This window comes from Musa acuminata, chromosome BXJ3-5 (assembly GCF_036884655.1).
Source record: "Musa acuminata AAA Group cultivar baxijiao chromosome BXJ3-5, Cavendish_Baxijiao_AAA, whole genome shotgun sequence".
Taxonomy (NCBI): Eukaryota; Viridiplantae; Streptophyta; class Magnoliopsida; order Zingiberales; family Musaceae; genus Musa; species Musa acuminata.
In genome coordinates, this window is record NC_088353.1 from 41,121,035 (window position 1) to 41,139,644 (window position 18,610).

The 18,610-nt window shown below is 37.1% G+C and overlaps 2 protein-coding genes across 2 annotated transcripts; both read right to left on the reverse strand.

Annotated features, from left to right (window-relative positions):
• Positions 1-2,432: 2,432 nt before the first annotated feature.
• Positions 2,433-7,912, reverse strand: LOC135638435 (uncharacterized). The gene is made up of 2 exons (XM_065151548.1): positions 7,727-7,912; positions 2,433-2,687 (listed from the first exon to the last, which is right to left on the reverse strand). The coding sequence occupies exons 1-2, from the start codon at positions 7,910-7,912 to the stop codon at positions 2,433-2,435; spliced, it is 441 nt and encodes a 146-aa protein (XP_065007620.1).
• Positions 7,913-11,746: 3,834 nt separating this feature from the next.
• Positions 11,747-18,104, reverse strand: LOC135638507 (uncharacterized). The gene is made up of 6 exons (XM_065151633.1): positions 17,851-18,104; positions 17,607-17,739; positions 16,559-16,662; positions 13,752-13,896; positions 13,530-13,670; positions 11,747-13,389 (listed from the first exon to the last, which is right to left on the reverse strand). The coding sequence occupies exons 1-6, from the start codon at positions 17,889-17,891 to the stop codon at positions 11,959-11,961; spliced, it is 1,995 nt and encodes a 664-aa protein (XP_065007705.1). The 5' UTR covers positions 17,892-18,104; the 3' UTR covers positions 11,747-11,958.
• Between the last annotated feature and the right edge of the window lie 506 nt (positions 18,105-18,610).

An 18,610-nucleotide genomic window follows, 5' to 3' on the forward strand; every position in this document is an offset into this window, starting at 1 on the left:
ATTTATTTCGTTTTTTAATGCATCCGGGCATGCTCCAACTTGTTGCTCAGCAGAAGAAAGCATGATCCATAAACACGTTCAGCTGTGACATAAATCCCCCTTCAGGATCTCAAAACCCAATTGGACAGCAGCAGCACCACATGGCACGCTCTAAATCATTGATGCGTGCAATTAATGTTCATATGCCGTCCTGTCACCATCAAAGTCTATACGTGATCACTGTGTGTGACTCATCAATTCTGTAGCATAAATTTGACAGTATTATCTTTTGTTTAATTTACGCAGAGATTGCTTGACTTGCTTTGCTCCAACAGCAGCATAATCTAACAACAGTTTCTTTCAGGCCTGCTACCTCCCTGCAATCAGCATCTCCAAGGCCTGTAGAAGCACCCTCGCCTTCAAATTCACTGGCTTTAACCAGCCTTCATTCATCGTCGACGGCTTCTTCGAGCGGACGTCCCCTTAGACTACTACGGTGGCACACTTGGCCTCGTCAATGGCACCGCCGACAACATGCCATTGGGTTTTCAGCTGCCACAGGGAGCGCTTGGAGATTGCATTCCAATCGGTAAGCTCAAACTATTAAGTCATAAGTTAGATTTAACGTATTTGATCCGCTCCTTCAATATCCTCAGTGACGTGAGATTATATTTTAGTTCTCTTCCAATCTCTAGATATCTTGCATCATTTATATATATTCTTGGAAGCTTCTAGCAATAATCTTGATAAGGTATATTTTGGGTCTAAGACACGTCACAATCGATACCACGCCGCGCCACAACCGAGTCAGCAAGGGGAGTACCCTCACGCGCAAGTCGGAATCTATACCGAAGTGCTGTTTGGCATGTCCCATCCCGGAAGCTTGGGACGGTGCTGTCTGGTGCCATCCCTTGCGTCCCGGGACGGCGACCACACAGAAGTACCATCTCGTCCCTCGAGGATCAACCACCACGTCGAACCCACGTGTGATCGACCCTCGTGCAATAATATAAAAGCCTCTGGCCGGCATCCGGCCAAGGGAAGAGAAAAAAAAAAAGGGAAAAACAACTACTGACTTGCTCGTCGGAGGGGCCAAAGTTGGGAATCACCCGACGAAGGTCATTTTTGCAGGAAAGCAGTCACCATCGAGCCGCGAGCGTCTTAACCTAGGAATTGCCATCCAGTGTACGAAGGTGAGCTGCAGACCAGCCTGAAGACTGAGAAGACGCTGCTCAACACAAACGGCGCCCGGTCCGAGGTACGCCGATCAACACCCCATCGAGAGGGCCCGACCTACCTCGACATCCAGCTAAGCCAACAGAAGACTCTCGACATCGACCCATGGATCAAGCCGTGCCGACTCATCAGCCACAGCACATTTGTTCACCAACAAATCTCATATGTTACTGTTGCTACAACCAAGGAAGACAAGCAGTTCATGCAGCAAGAGTAAAACATGAATTAGAAAGTAAGAGAAGAAGTGTTCTCCCATAGGTTTTGTTAGGAGTAGCATCAGACGAAATTGAGGCTCCACAAATAGTGTTGGATGATGAAGAGGACAGTAAAATGAAGGTTGTCGATGTCATTAACTGGTTGGGTAGGAACTCTACTTTTACATGCATAAACTACACCCACAAGAAAAAGGATACTGAAAAGAAACTGTGAGCATCTTTGGTGGTGGCTTCTGATCATGCTAATCGTTGTTCATTGTGTATTACTTGTGTAGGAGCACACTCCTCTCTTAGTATCATTCTGGCCCATATCCATTCACACATACATCAATAAATAAAGCACTACAAGAAGCATAAATCATGCTTTCGAAAGCCTCATCATGTTGTATGTGTGACAAGTGACTGCTTAAGGTCATGTACAAAAATAGGTAATCATGATCATAATAGACATACCAAGTAAATTTTCTGTTGAGCTCTGAACTAAGCTTTTGGCCTTCCTGTGGTTAGTATTGAACTCTAAATTAATGCATACTTAAGGATATGTTCAACAATTAGTAGACATGAAGTATTAAGCTTTGTTGTTGAAGGTTTCTTGAGATCATCTTTCATGATTGATTACTGGAGAAAGAGACTTCATGACCACTCCATGTTCATAAACAGTATTATTTGAATACCATCTGATTACCTACAATCAGGAAGAAACAGTTCATGGGAGAGAGAGAGAGAGAGAGAGAGAGAGAGAGAGAGAGAGAGAGACCACTCCATGTTCACAAACTGTATTGCTTAAGTACATGAAAGATAAATACCATCTGATTACCTTCAATCAGGAAGAAACAGTTCATGAGAGAGAGAGAGAGAGAGAAGTAGCACCGGGGTTTCTTACATGACAAGAAAGAGAACAAGCAAGCAACTCTCCTGCTGAGGAAAGACCAAAAAAGAAGATGAAGAACAGAAAGGATTTATAGATATATATAGATGAGATAGGAGTTTATAGGGATGTAGTTAGACTCCATAGACTGCGTCGGTGAACTTGTTCTTGATCCACTTGAAGCTGTTCCTCACCGAGGACTTGAGCTTGCGTTCCATGGCGAAGGAGTTGTAAGAGGCGACACGCCGCTTCCTCTTCAGCTCGGGATCGCTGGAGCTGGCAAAGCCATCATCCTTCCCACTGGGACCGTTGAAGCTGTAGGAGTTGCACCTGTTATCATATCCAAACCCCCCGGTCGAGGAAGATGAGTACTCCGGGAAGGACCTGCACTTCTCCATGTCAAGACCTGTCAAGAGTAAGCTGTTTCTGCACCCACAGAGAGAGAGAGAGAGAGAGAGAGAGAGAGAGAGAGATGCGAATGATGAGGGAGGAAGAGGTGATGAGAGATTAAATTGGGAGGAGGGAGGGGCAAAAAGATGGGGTCAGAGGTGGAGTAGGGAGAATGATGGCTCAACAAGGAAGGGGGACAGCATCAGTGCATGGGTGACCCCAAGTGTGATGTTGAAGGCACCTCTTCATTGCTAGTGGATCTTTATTTGCCAAGCTCTGATAGATTTAGGATGAAAGATTCAATGTTCACTACCATATTCCTCAACCACAACTTCACACATCACAAACCCTAGATTATTTGAATCACTCAGCACCTCAAACTAGGAATATGCTGACACTTTTAGTCATTGATGTAAGCCACTACTCAGGTAGGTTGGTTATGATAATACCAATGATAATAATAATACTAATAATAATGATAGTTGTATGTAGATATTAGAGGGGAATGAGAATGCTCCTTTCACTCAGTGCATGGAATGAAGACAAATCAAGGTTTATCCTTTTAGTAATGGGTTATGCATTAGCATTTTAATTAGGTCCATTTCAAGAGGAAAGATGACCATATGAATCCACTATTATTATTTAATATTAAAAATGCACTAGAAATGGGTCATGCATCTGATGCACATTTGACCTTAAGTACATAAAGTGACTACAACATAATTATTCTTCTTTCCTTGGAACTCCTTCCATATTAATTTTCAAATGAAGACTCTGTTTTGGGTGGAATAACAAGGGAGAGATTACAATCCAACAATATCACTGATTGCTTAGGTTTCTCTAATCTTAAAAGATCAAGACATAAAAAAGAAGATCCTAGGTCATAGTTAGGGCCAATGGAAGGTAGGCTTAGACTATATCTGATACAAGATTCACTGAATCTATGCAAGAAAGCAAAGCAATCACCACAACTCAAGGGCATAAAAAGCTTGCATATGGTCTAAATAAAACATACATGCATACATATAGTAGGAAATATTGAAATCAGATTGTCTTGTCTCATACTAGATCGAGTGATGGCGTTTAATATGCACTACAATTTAATGAGAAATGCTTAGGTGTCTGATGTGCTTTATAATAACATCAAACCTCTTTCATGTGTTATTCTTATAATAAATACCTTCTAATCTATTACTACAAAATTTGGTGTTTAATTAGGTCATTGTTTGTGCATGAATACCATAAGATTTCCACAACTCCAGTTCACTCCTCTAAGTAGCATTGCCATCTTGTTTGTGTATTATAGGAGGTGCATGTGTGTGCCAAGTGAACATATGGAGAAGGCAATAAGACCACCAGATCCTATGATCCATCCACAGATTTCTCAGGCAAAACTGTCTCTCATGTTTGACTTGGTGTTGTTTCCACCATTTAATCCTTCAACTAGAGACAAGTGTTTCTATTAAGCTTCTAATTGTTAGAACCAAATCGAATCGAATGATCCGATCAAGAGAATTGCTATGAATCAAGAATTAAGAATCAGACCCTTGATTAGTCCAATTCGAGTATTGAATTAGAAATATCTGGACCTGATATATTAATTGGTCTATCGATCTAATCTAGTCATCCAGTGATTGAAGATTTGGTCAAGTCATTGCCCATTATATGATTTGATTTTGATAATTATATTATTAATATTATATATATATATATATATATAGAAATGTATAAGAAAAAGATTGAGATGTAGGAGGTGATAATGGATGGGTTGCCATCACATGGTGAGGGCCCTCCAATAAAGCTGTGGCTTCTTTCTCTTCTTTTTCATTGATGGTGGTGGGAGGTGCCACTTCCGATGGCCAAACAAAGCTTGGAGGGGTGATAGATAGCTTTGGTGGTGGTGTCTGCGGCGCCGCTGCCATGGCCCCATCGGTAGCCCACTCCACCCTACACCCCACTTCTTCTTTCCGGTGTCCCCACAGCTTCAGTCTTTTCCTCCTCGAACACATTTGTGGTGGCTGTCCTCCTTAAAAGAGATGTATATAAGCAGAAAAAGTAGAGGTTGTCTCCCAAAGGAAGCTTCGGGATTCACAAGAATCCTAAGAGAAAAATTAGGTTGCCATCTCCTTCTTCCTATCGCGAGTTAAATTCTACACCATTTTTATTCTGCTTAGATCTGTCGTTGGTCAGCACACTATTTCACAGTTGATACTGTTGGTCAACGGTGGCTGCAGAACATAAGAGCAGTAGAATTCTGCACTTGTAATAATACCTCACTTTTTATCGACTTAAGCGTTAAAAGAGATTTTAATGGACATACCCCCTATAGTTAGCACCACCTGAGTCAGCATTTAATGAATATATTACTGTTTGTTAGTTTATGAGTCTAAATATTTTAGGTTAGTGATCTATGTATGCTCAAGAAGCTAATGAGTTGGTCATCCCATTAGGACGAATCATGATAATTTAATGATATCAAAATTAATTTAATATCGGAACATGATGAGTGACTTAAGAAAGGATACTGAGCTAGACCTCATATGTATAATATTAGAATTTAATTTTAGACTATTATTGATCCTTAACAAGGACATAAAACTTTTAAAATATCGAATTAATCCTATATCAAAAGTGGACAAAGATTCAGATTAACTATTTCAAAAAATTACTAATTCAAACTTAATAAATTAACGAGTCAGTTATTCAACAAGCTGGATCATGACACATGCATGTTGAAATTCTTCTGAAGGATGAGACAAGCTGGTTATGTTCGATGACTTAAAATAACCCTTTGATTGATTTTTTATATGATTTCGATTATAAATTCTACTTGATGAGATTGATATGATATAATCTAATTTTTTTTGGTATTATCATGAAAGAGAACAAATCACTGAGTACTGAGAATTTTTTTTTTTAATTACTACTCGTATTATAGTGTATTTTATCTCACTTTAGTGTTTGTGTTTAAATATTATTATAAACAAACCTCTCATGCTCTTTTCTCTTTCCTTTCAAAACTTATTCTAGGTTTAAAGAGTTATGAAACAAAGTAGGTTTTATCTAAGAAAAAATGAGTTTTTATTATAAGCATAAAAATCATGATTATACTATTATTATATAAAAATTTTAATATTAGAAATTAAAATAAAATATAATAGATCAAATATACGATATGTACCTTTTTGATGCTACTCATAGAGTCTTTATTTGATTTGTAGGTGCACCGTCGTCGAATATGAAAGCTATAGCGATATCGATCTATAAAGAGAACTAGACTTGCTTTCTTTTCTCTCTTCCTATCCTTTACAGGAGCGATGGATTAGAGACCAAGGAGCGATAAGAGAAGATACGTAATATCTCAATAACTAGTTGTATCATCTCTAGGAGGTCATATCTTTTTATAGACAAGAGCGAAGAGTCTAAAATGATAATTAGTAGAGTCCATGCCATCAAAGTCATCTCCTAAGGAACCTTATCATAATTAAAAAATTTTATTAGTCGATAATCATAATTAGAATATAATTATATCTATAATATATATTAGTTAACTAGAAAGGATCATATAATCTAATCTCTTACTTAGTCCATTAATTGGTAAGATATAAAAAAAAATTTAAAATCAAAATAAATTAATTAAAAATTTATTTAAAAATAATTATATTTAATTAAATTATGAAACTTTGAAAAAATATTTTACACATTCATAAGAATTTTATAAAACATGCCAACAAATCCAATAAATATTATATTACATTGAGTCTAACTACCAGTGAGTCATAGTAGTTGTATATCATTAATATCATACTTTCTTCTATATGTCATAATATTATTAACCCTTCTTAATATAGTCCAAAACAATAATTGTAATTTATTTTATTAAAAAATTATATTATACATATTCAATCATAATATGTATATACATGAATATGAACAGTATAGCAGAAATAAATAATTTTAACTACGTAGAATATCAATTATAATATCTATTTAAATATGCATTACTATATCTTTTATGGGCTGCTCATAGACTTAATTATAAAAACATATTTTTTAAAACACTTTATACTATAAGAGGTTAGTGAATAGATTATCAATCAATACAATAGACTTAAGTTCTTAATTGATATTAATTATTTTTAAATATTATATCTAACCATCATGTACTTTATATTATGAATTGCCAGAGTACTTATGATTCGTAGAGAAGAATTATTATGATATATCAAAGTATTTTCAATGACTTAACAATTGAGTCTGATCACACCAAGTTCCAAAATAAAATTTCATAGTCATAAAGCTTGATTAATAACCTTAAAGCATATCACAAAATCAACTTCTATAGTTGATAATGCAATAATACATTGCTTAATTTTTTTTTATAAATTACCCCTTCAACTAATAATTATAAAATATAAAGTATATTTCCTACTATTAAGGTAATTTACAAAATTAGCATATAAAAATATCATCATTTCAAACTTATCTTTAATATATATGAGCATATAATTCTTCATTCCTTTCAAATGTCTTATTACTTTGTTTGTAGCTTTTTAGTATTTCATTCTTAAATAACTCTAATATAAATCCAATATTCTAATTATAAAATTGATGTATGGTATAGAGTTGAGCATATAATATACTTCTAACTATGCATATATAATGAATATTTTCTTATTTGATTCTTTTTTAAACTATTTTAAAAAATATTTATTTTGATTAAAATATATACTTTTATTATTTGTTGAAGAAAGTTATATACTAAATCTCTCCGAGATTCAATCAAAAGCTTTAGTTATGATAATTATTTTGATTGAAAATATCTCGTTATGATGATTATTTTTTTAGTAAAGCCTTTGACCTCAAGCTGATCGATATATCATTCGATATTATAGTTTGAGATAAGTTTTGCTTTGCAATTAATTTTTTTATAGTTATTGGATAATAATTTTTTAAATTATTAATTTTATATAATCCTTTATAGTTTTCTCCTAATCCTTTATATAATTATTAATTTTATATAATTTTAAATTATAACCTTCTCGCCGCTTTCCTCGCATTCGGCCGTGCTGCCGACGGGCAGACTAGCGACGAAGAGGAAGCAGACTACCGTTGGCTTGTCATTGTGGAAGCACTCGTGTTTCTCATTGATCTGCTTCTGCAGGAGTTCCTCTGTGATATCCTTCATCTCGGCTCGAATTGTCCGCTTCTCCAGAGCTCCCATGTTATACTTATGTTAGCTACGATGTGGGCAGCCTTGACCGTGAGCACGGTCGGGAAGTAGTGCTCGTGCTGCACGATCATCTCACTGCAGAGTCATTCAAACTTGGGGTACACGGTGGTGTCGTTGACAACGACGAGGGCGACTCACCTCCAGCCACTGCAAGACGCTGACCTCAGGTGCTCCGCCTCACCATGAAGCAGAACATCATCATCCCCAACGTCGACAACGCGCACGTGGAAGCGCTACTGGACGAGCAGCTGCTGTACTGGGAGCTCATCAGGTACTTGTTGGTGAAGCTGAAATTGAAGAGCGGGATGCAGGCAGGCAACGGCAAGATGAAGCGCTCGTTCGAGAGATCGAGCAGTGCGTCCGACAGCAAAAGCTTCTCCACGATAGACGCTGCAAGACGACATCCTCTTCTCCACCTCCTCCGTCACCTTCATCGCCCTCGCCTTCGTCTCAATGATGGCCTGCCCGCAGAGGTTCTCCCCGGAGCCCTCCCTTTCATCAGCAGGGAGGTAATGGCAGAGCCTACCTCATTCCTTATCTTCAGCGGACGAGTCTTCAGCGTGAGAGCCCTTTGACATGAAAGGCACGTGAAGTGAGCTCAATCAGGAAGGGTCGTGTCGCTCACCGGTCAAAACTGTCCTATTCTTCTTCTTCTTCTTCTTCCGAACAAGCGATGCTGACGTTTCGGATGTTTTCTTTTTTTACATTATTATGTTTTCTTTCCTCTTAATTTTAATTTTATATATTAAGTGAACTCACACGAAGCGCTTTGTTTGATAATTACATGCGTTTTGTGATGTGATATATAATTCAACAATTAGCTTGTAACATATATAACATCAACTTTCCTCGAAGGAAAATGAATTGTAAGATGAGCGTTAAGTATATATTAGGCGCTTTTATAATAGCAAATGTATTTTAAATTAATGGTCACCTAATCATATTTTAAGATGATATTAGAGTAAGTAATGAGTCTGAATCTTATATTTAACCCTCATTCCTAGTATTTATTTAAACATATTTATGCAAGTATTTGTCGTTTGGGCTTCTATCATATCCTCAGATTTTGTTTAGGCACCAAGCCTAACTGATCAACAGGGAGGATGTTAAAGCAGTCCTTTTCTAATATTAAGTTCTTGAGATAAGTAGTCACCCAATCATATCTTAAAGAATGGTAATATGATTAAATTAAAAATGAGATCTAAGAAGAAGAATGACAATATGATGGAGTTACATAAATCTATATGTGAAAACTTAAAATATTTTACCCAATGATCGTGGGCCTGTACAAATCATTAATTAAATCGAAGAAAAAAAAAAGAGAAAGGAAGAAGAGGAGATAACAAAGGAAGAGAAAAAAAAGAAGAAAGAGGTAATCGATAAGGAAAAAGAGAAAGCGACGATCAAGGAATAAGAATAAGTGAAAGAGAAGAGAGAAAAGGAAAAAGAAGAAAAGATAAGAGAGAGTGTACCGGGGAGATAGACGATCATAAACAGTAATGATGATGGTAGCGACAGTACAACGATAAGAAGAGGACCCACTTTCATAAGTCCTAATTAGATCAAACTACTCGAAATAAGAACAATCTATCCACATATTCTTAAGTACCAATCATTTTATATTGTTTTGGACAATATACGATAGCTCTCATCGTAACCTATTCTAACCAATGTTAAAAGATAAACAAATATATTTATCATTATAGAAAGTAAAATTCATAATAAATTGAGTCACTAAATGATTATAGACTTGAGATTAAAAAATCTAAAGTATCATGATTAGTAGAACACATTAAAAAGAAAAAACCAAAAGCATACAATCCTATATCATGACTTTCAAAGTACGCATCAAGTAACTTTCATCTACGCTTTCTGCAGATAAACAACTCGCAAGAAATTTAACTTTCTTCCTCTGAAGATTTGTAAGATCCGTTTGCAAACAGCACAAAGATGCCAATGTCAAAATCCAAATACGGAGCAATGGCAAATGGCTATAGACAATAGATCAATATACCACGTAACTTTTGGAACTATATATAGAGGAATGAACAGGCCCACAACACAAGAACAAGCAATCTCATCGAAACCTTTGTTCTTCGTTCCAATTCAAATTTTTCTCTGGAAATTATGTTTTCCAACCCAAAGCCATAAGAAATTAATGAGACAGATTACCAAGAATAATATGTTATGCCGATAGTGGTGGACAAGTCAAAGCAGTATGGTAGAATCTTCTGCTGCTCCCAAAGCAGGGGAATAAGTAACAAGAACATGATTCAGATTAAATGCAGTTTGACCATCAACAGCAACCCAAAATCATCTAGATGAAGCTCCAAAACAGTTTGGCCATGATCATAGGAAGGGAGGGTGACCATCGACACATTAAATTATGAAACTTATCTACCGAGAGTCATTTGGTTCCTTTCTAGGGTCCTTTTTTGGTGGCTACCAAGATCTAGCCCAATTCTAATGTCTTATATCTTTAATGAAAGAAGGATTTGGGTTATGAAATTTAAAGCTAAAGTCCTCCAGCCACAATCACAATAAACCATTTGCTCAAAGTGTTTATCGTCGTACTTAATCATGAATGCTAAAGCTACAAAATCGCCTCAATAAACAACCATGTGCCATAATCAATCGACTATTCTCTTATGCACGAAACAAGCTTCGTCAGGATAATTCATCGATTGGATTCTAAACGAAGCAATCCCTAATCTACAAACAAGAAACATCGACGGAAGCTTCAAAAGCAGGTTTTGCTTTGGGTGGTCACGGATCGAAAACGTCTGCTTTTGCTTAATCCTGTTAATATATCCACTAATTCAAGCATCTACAATGCTTCCAAGTAAATAAAATTAAAGACAAACATGGAATCCAACCTAACCCTGTAGTAAGCTCGAGAAATCGATCAAAAGACTAGAAAAAATCATTGGAGAACGAGAGAGTTGGTCGGATCAAGAAGCGATTGTACCTCGTCGTAATCCTTCTTGTCGGCTTTAGGTTGCTTCAGGGGCTTCAACTTCCCACCTGGATTGTGACGATACACATCCAGCAGAACCGATTAGAAAGAGGACAATCGAAACCCTAGAATACGAGAGAGAACAGACATAGATCCGACCTTACTTGGACGACATGGTCGGTAGGGAGAAGAAAGGAAGAGAAGACCCCAAGAACTGATGCCGAGCGCCAAATCAAATCGAATGAGAGTCGTCATTCTGTGGGGTATATATAGGCGGGATGGGGTAGTTGGGATGGCGACTTGCGATGGGAATCCGAACGCCAGAATTTTCATTGCACACCGAATCTAAGCTGGGCCTGAGTTGTCCTTATGGGCCTTTTTTAGTTGAATAATTTACAGAAAAATCCTTTTTTCTAATGAAAACACAAAGTAGATATGGATTGATTTTTTTTTTTGATACTCGTGAAGTGTATAAAAGAAAAATGTAATTAAGATATCTATTGGTAAAGTAATTAAGATATCTAGACCGATACGAATCATATTTAGTCTTTGTAAAATCATATTTAGTCTAAATAAAAGAAACTCCAAAAAACATATGTGAATAGATATCTACATTAGCTGGGTCGTCAAGTTCAAGCACTAACAAGTTCAAAAAATAGAGAAGGTGCTGCACTTAGAATAATGCATCATACAAGCAAAAGATTGATACACAACTAAGGTTATAGGACAACAAGATATTGTTGTTGTAGCTTCTGCATCTGAATAAAACATAAGCAGAATCATTAAGTGGTAACACAAAAAATCTGATACGATGTGGCTAAGAATCTTGAAATTGGAACATATTTACTGCTAATAATAGTAGATGTCAGTGAAAGAAGGAAAAAGAAAGAAATGAGAATTATTCAATGATATCAGTGTCATGATCCACAAAACTATTTTGAGTGTCACAAGGCGAAGCAATTTGCAAATGAGAGTGAAACAAGGACAGGGAAGACTCGCATATTTCTTGATCACTTGATCTTCACAATGGTTGCCGCCCAGTTATGTGGAAGCAGAAAAAGAGGACAACGCGGTTCATGTTTCAATCCTTCTTCAAGGCAGCGAAACGGGAAGCCAATTCATCATATTCGGGTAGTCTTGAATGCACTCGTCTGCCACTAGGACTTAGCAAGTCAGACTGCATCAAAATAGCTTGAGTAGGAAGCTTCAAAGCTTCAGCTGACCTAACTGGTTCTGGTGGCAATGAGACAGCTCTCTCGGGAGGATGTGCTGCTGAAACTCCTGGGCCAGGTTGGAATCTGCTGCTACACTGGTTATCCATAGATCTATCTGAATCAAGAACATGATCCATGGATGAAATTCTGGTTCTCCTTCTTGTCTTGATGCGCTCATTTGTTGTCCCTTTTTTGCTATAGTGAATCAAGAGCCTATCCATAACCATTTCTTTCTCATACTCTTCATCGTATGTGGTGACATTATGCTTGCCCCCATTTCTTCCATGCCATGGTGATGTTTGTGACATAAGTTTTCCATAAACTATAGCATTGTCCAACTCATCGTCAATCGGTGCTCTTGGGTGTCTAGTTATGTTCTTCCCCTCATCGAAATAATCACCATTGGCACCAGTACTCCTCCTGCTTCTGTGCCTTCTTTGGCTTCTTGGTGTTTGGCTGGTAAGCTTCTCATCATAAATGGATTTCTCATTAGTCTCCATGACTGCTGGCTTCTGGGAGTTCCTCAGCAAAGAATTAGACATAATTCTCTCATCGCTGGGAACTTGATCCTTGTAATTATCATTAGTATGACAAGGTTTGTTATGACCAGCAGAGCCAAGCCTTTGAATCATTCGATCACCATTGACCGAAATATCATTGACTTTTGGTTTTACATATGGTGGAATCATATTGATTGCTGTACCTTTGTTGTTCACCGACCTGATTGGCAACCTTTCCTTTGCATTAGGATCTGACCATTCTTCATGTCTTTGTGATCTATCGTACTCTAAGCCATTTGCATTCTTTTCTATGACTTGGCTTTTATTGCTATTCCCATTTGACTTGGTGTATGGAGGAACCACATTAGGTTTGTCATTCCAAGATTTCATTATACCAACTTGCTTCTCTGAGCCTCTTGGATCCAGCTGTTCTTGCACTTTTGTTGTCCTTTGTCGCGGAACATATCTGAGATCATCATTTCCACAGCTTCCCTTCTGTTTGATCTTTAGATTTCCATATGGAGGAACTACTGCATTGATTTGGTATGGCTCCACATTTTCGATTTCATTAGCATTTACCTTTCTTGTCTTCACAACTGTGCCATGCAATTGGTCAGTACTAAAAGTTGAAATCATATAATTATTTTTTGGCTCCTGCACTTGTGTCCGTGCAACAGTTATAGGAGTAGGCTCATGATTTTCCTTAGATAATGTCTCCTCCTTGCTGATGATTTTAGTCAGCATTGGTGGAGTTGCATCATCCGCAGAACGAGGAAGTACCGCTCTCTTTGGTTGTTCCTGAAACCCAAGAAAGCAGTATCTTAATTTGGTGCAGAGGAAGCAAGTAGATAAAGAAAAAATAAATAGCAGAGGAAACTACTTTATGTAAATAGCAAATGGAAACAATATTTGAGACTAAACAATAGTGGCTAATTTACATATTTAACTGCAGGAGAATTTGATGATTTCTGCTCAAATGCCCAAGAATCCCATCTTATGGAGAACTCCTCAACAATGTTTTGCAGCAACTGCAGCTTCTTTTCCTTGGAAAATTCCTTCTTCTGAACTTTCTCCACAAACTGGGGAAAAAAGATAATATTTATCTATGGGAACATAACAAACTACATTAGTTTTATTTGATGGGAAAATCAGTACAGCACCTCAGCATTTACAAATGATTCCGTCTGACCCCCATATCGTTTTGTAAAAACATGCCTAAGATCACATAATTCTGGCAAATCTGGAAATCTAGCTGCAGCAAAAATTAGAGTTGACACAGCCTCTGACACTCCATCAGGGCATTCCCTGCATAAAGAAAAATGTAAAAAAAAAGCATAATAAAAATAGACAAGACGGAAAAAATAGTCAAAAAAAATCTTCAGCTCTGAAACGTAGGTGACTATTGAACAAATTTGGTTTGTTCATTCAATTTTAAACTTTTTATCCAATAAAAATACGTAAAATGCTTTTACTTGAATGAGTACTTTTAGTTAACTAGGTTCATTCAAGTACTTTTACTTGAATGGCAATATGGGTTTTGTGAACAAGAGCAAGTATGCGATCAATTGACTTGAAAGAATATGCTTTTCAGAATGTTATCTAAGCTTCATTCCAAAACAGCATGATAGTAAATGATTCTAGGCTTGCTATACTACTTCTCAGGTATGCAAGGTATTATGAATTTATTGAGAGAGTTATTGTTAGAGCACAAGTAGCACAAAGTATTAGTAAGGCAATACAAGTAGGACTCCAAAAGGAAATTTGCACAATGAAATACAAATTTTAACATGATTCATCTTCAAAAAGAGATGAAATCAATCTCACATTGAGACCTATATGCGTCAGTTTAGTTGTGTACCACTACTATTACCAATTGTGCTATTCCAACAAAACCTCCCTCTACTCCAGAACTCACCAGATTGTCATCACTATAAAACCTCCCTCTACACTCAAAATCACCTACATAAGTCAGCTTCCCATCACTATTCATTATGACATGTAACCAACAATATACACTTTATTAATGAACAAAAGTTATGCCACCAACCTCATATGACCCTTGCCATCCCCATTTTCACTTCCATGACCTTCATCATGCTAGCAGAACAAAAATCACTGGCCTTATTAAATTTCCCATTGAAATTAAGAACTGCTAAAGTACATTATAACCTAGCCCACATAATCAACATAACCTGGCTGCAATTAAAAAACCAAATTAATACTGAGTGCTAAGCAGGGACAGTTGACTGAGAAGGATTTCATGGTGGCAACCGTTGGAAAATAAATTTGCAGAAATAGAATAAAATGAAAGACAACAGAAATTGGACAAGGCACTGATTAAGTGCTGTCTTATATCCAACAGTGGGTGGGCTAACTATATAATGTTTAGATTATAAATCAATCAGAGATGTGCACTTCGCAGTTGATTTATGGAACTCAAATTATACAGTCAGACAAAAACAAAAGAAAGAATACCACAAGGTTTTAAGAGAATAGGAGATTTGAATAAAATGATGCATCCATATAGGACAAAGAATATCAAAGCATCTGATGTGTCTTGATGCATGGGATTAGGGGTGTTTAAATTGAACCAAAAAAACGAACCAAGCCTAAACCGAACTGGTTCGATCCAAAATGGTTCAATTTTGAAAGCTATAAATGGTTCTAGTTCGGGGTACGCTCCTTTGGTTTGGTTAACCAGTTTGACCCGAACCGAACCGACCCGATTTTAATTTAAAAAATATCTCTGATTGAGTTCACAGCTTTAAGTCCTTAACCGGTTCAAACCAATCAATCAAATCAGCTCAAAGACCCAATTTTACAAATGGTGTGAGCTCAATTTAACAAATCTTGTCATGTCAACCCAATTGGACCAAAGATTCCGGTTTGGTTCAATTAAGTGAAACTGATTCATTTGAAAAATATATATATATATTTCAATTATTTAAAAGTACAAATCGATTAACCGAACCAGATTAACTGGTTTTGAACCGGTTTGATTAGGTAGAACCAAATTGGTTCCAGTTCAAACTACCTTACTTTAACTGAACCGAACCAAAAAAATGGTTTGATTCGATTCGACCCTTCACGGTTGAGTTCAAGCAAGTTTGAACACCCGTAACTGGGACAAAAACATATTCTTGTGCATGACGTGTCTGCTAGGTATAAAAAAGGCATCTGAAGTATTTGATGCAACCAAGATTAAAACAACATTTATAGTACTTGATGCAATTGATGAGGTAAAAGCTTCACATTGTAATGTGACGCATTTGTACAGTACAAAAAACTTCGAAGCATCAAATGTATCCTAACAAGACAAAGCATCTCCCCAAGCATTATGCCCAATACAACCATCTTGGATGAAGACATCCAAAGCATCCTCTATCAAATAGAATCAAAGAACTTGAACAACATTTCTAATACATAATCAAACTTAGCACTTAAAATATAAAAGAATCTTTCCACTAGGATCATGCACATCAAAGCAAGATAAGGTGGAAGACAAAGTGGAGTTGCATCTTAACTGGGCTATAAAAGACACCTTTTATCATTTAATCTTGAAATTAAAAACTTTAGTGAATTGATCCTACTCAGAGCTCATATTAGCAGGAGCCTTATGCATTGGGACACCTTAGAAGATGCAAGTTGATCTTTTTTTCTCATCAGATGTAGGCCACATATAAAATCAATTCCTGTTTGTAAAACCAGCTAAAAATTTGCTTTACATTAGCTAAATCAACCATTCTTCTTGTTCTAACTGGAGCAATGAAATATATAACCAGATGAGTAAGGTCCTCACTGTCTTTGAACAAAATACTAAGCTATTAATTATTAGCCAAAAGCTATTATGTCGTGGTAGAACACAGACCAATTAGTTCCATAAACACATCATTAATAACATGATGAAGATCTTGGATAGCAAATTATGTAGATTTATTTTGATAAGAATCAGAAAAGCTGAAAATACCTTTTCTTTCTTAGGCTTGGAAGCTGATTTAAGATAAGGTCACAGAATTGCTCAATCATTTCATAGCAAGATCTTTGATTTATCTCAGAAATCAGTGCATCAATCTGTTTCAGAGCAGCAGAAAAGGAAGCAAATTGACGTATTAGAAATCTTATAGAATTAATAATGATGAGAACAATTGAATAAGACAAATAAGCCACAAAGCAATTGCACAAGCTAAAACCATGATCTATAGTCAAAACAAATATACCAGTGTTTTAAACCTTGCACAAGCAATTGCGTAATTTAAACCTTAACAGTGTTTCGTGGTCTCGGTGTTAGAAGCAAGTGCCCCACCACCAGTATGGGACAGGCTACATGGGTAAGACACGACTCATCGGTGTACAGGATGATTCCAAGAGCAGATGCCATCAAATTTAAATCATATGGGGACATGTTTAGTGCTCGGATTTCGATGAGATAGACAATTAAATATACCAAAAGTAGCAAATGGCTGGTAGGGGGTCCAACCAAGTAGGGTTTAGCATTGTGCTGGCAAATTTTGAACAGCCAAATCCACCAAGTTGCTTTAACCATATCCAAACATGGTTTTTTCAAGAAATCAAAGGAAAGCTACATCCAAACTCTTTGTAAACCTAGATTTACCATGGCTGCTACAAAATTTTCCTGCTTCATTATTGCTCAACGCCACATCTTCATTTGGTTAAGAATTAGGGATTCCGCAATTATGCAGAACATGACCCAAATCTGAGCAAAATTCCACCTACTGGGAAAATCATGGACATAATTCCACGGTCCTTGACCACAATTAAAGGGGGAAAAAGAAGGAAGAAAGTGAAGACCTAATAGCCATTTCATAGAGAACAATGAAATCTTTCTTGGACACAGAATGCAACAATTCATTTCAGAATGAAGCTGATTCCCATTCCATTTAAATTGCGTCATCTCCGTAGTGGTGATTTGAAAGAATTAGAGAAAGACGTAAGTAAAAGAGGAAGAAGGTGACGATGTGGAGCCAAGAAAGAAAGACAAGCATACACACACACACCCTTCCGAAGGCGTCGGAATCACGGCCGGCGGCGAGGAGGTCCGCAACGTCATTCTTGAGGAGCCTCAGCACGGCCTGCTTCTTCTTCCCGATCGCCTCGATCCGCGACTTTATGCGCTTCACGGCGCTCCGGCTGCGCATGCGCGTCCCGCACAAATTAGCCAACATCGATCATCCAACAGCAACAACACCCAAAGAGCACGCAAAGAAGAGAAAAAGGGAGAGATTTTTAGCAAACACTTACCATTTTCCTGAGAACTTCCCACCCACAAAACAATCGAACATCTCTCTGTCCTTCTTGATGCTCGTAGCTCACGACGTCAGGTCTGGGGAGAAGGAAGGCGAGTGTGGGACGAGGAGGCGTAACGTTGGGTGGTGGTGGTGCGGCTGTAGGCAGAAGAGCGCGGAGAGGAAGGAAACCGGCGGTGTAAGGAATGGAACGACTGCCTACAGCAGAGGGACAGCTCAGAGCAGAAGAGCAGACTGCTTACTCTTACCTCCCCGACTTCCTTTCTACGGCAAAGCAACAAATTAGAAGCAGAGAAGCCAAGTGGGGCCCACCAGTAATACGGCAACTCCATACTCTCTCTCTCGAGCGGGGCCCAGCAGTAACAGAGTTAGAAGATATTTACTAATTTAGCTGGTTCTTTTCATAAAGGTAAGTGGCAAAAATTAGCTTTATAAGGTAATTGTTTTTCTTTACAAGCTAAGTTAGCTGTCTTAAAAAAATTTTTAAACGAATTTTTAAATCATAAAATAAACGAGTCATTGTTTGATATAGTTAATCTTAATCGTCAGATAAGAGAAATTTTACTTAAAAAATATTTATATCTCGTATACCATTTGACATGATTTTTTCGGTGATCAACCTAATTTTTACCATTTAACACTCAAAAAAAAAATCTAAACAGTTAGCTCGATGATAACGCACATCATTCACCTGACTTAAGTTGAATGTCCAGTTAGAGCTTAGGCTAATCATATTCTAATGTAATTTATCGTTG

What these genes read in the sequence shown, in the direction of transcription:
- LOC135638435 (XM_065151548.1), bottom strand. Translation starts at nt 7,912, where the DNA reads ATGGGAGCTCTGGAGAAGCGGACAATTCGAGCCGAGATGAAGGATATC. An exon ending in GCGAGGAAAGCGGCGAGAAG is followed by an intron (nt 2,688 to 7,726) that starts GTTATAATTTAA and finishes GACATGGAGAAG; the next exon opens with TGCAGGTCCTTCCCGGAGTA.
- LOC135638507 (XM_065151633.1), bottom strand. Translation starts at nt 17,891, where the DNA reads ATGTTCGATTGTTTTGTGGGTGGGAAGTTCTCAGGAAAATG. An exon ending in ATTCCGACGCCTTCGGAAGG is followed by an intron (nt 16,663 to 17,606) that starts GTGTGTGTGTGT and finishes GCTCTGAAACAG; the next exon opens with ATTGATGCACTGATTTCTGA. An exon ending in ATTCTCCTGCAGTTAAATAT is followed by an intron (nt 13,390 to 13,529) that starts GTAAATTAGCCA and finishes CTTGGGTTTCAG; the next exon opens with GAACAACCAAAGAGAGCGGT.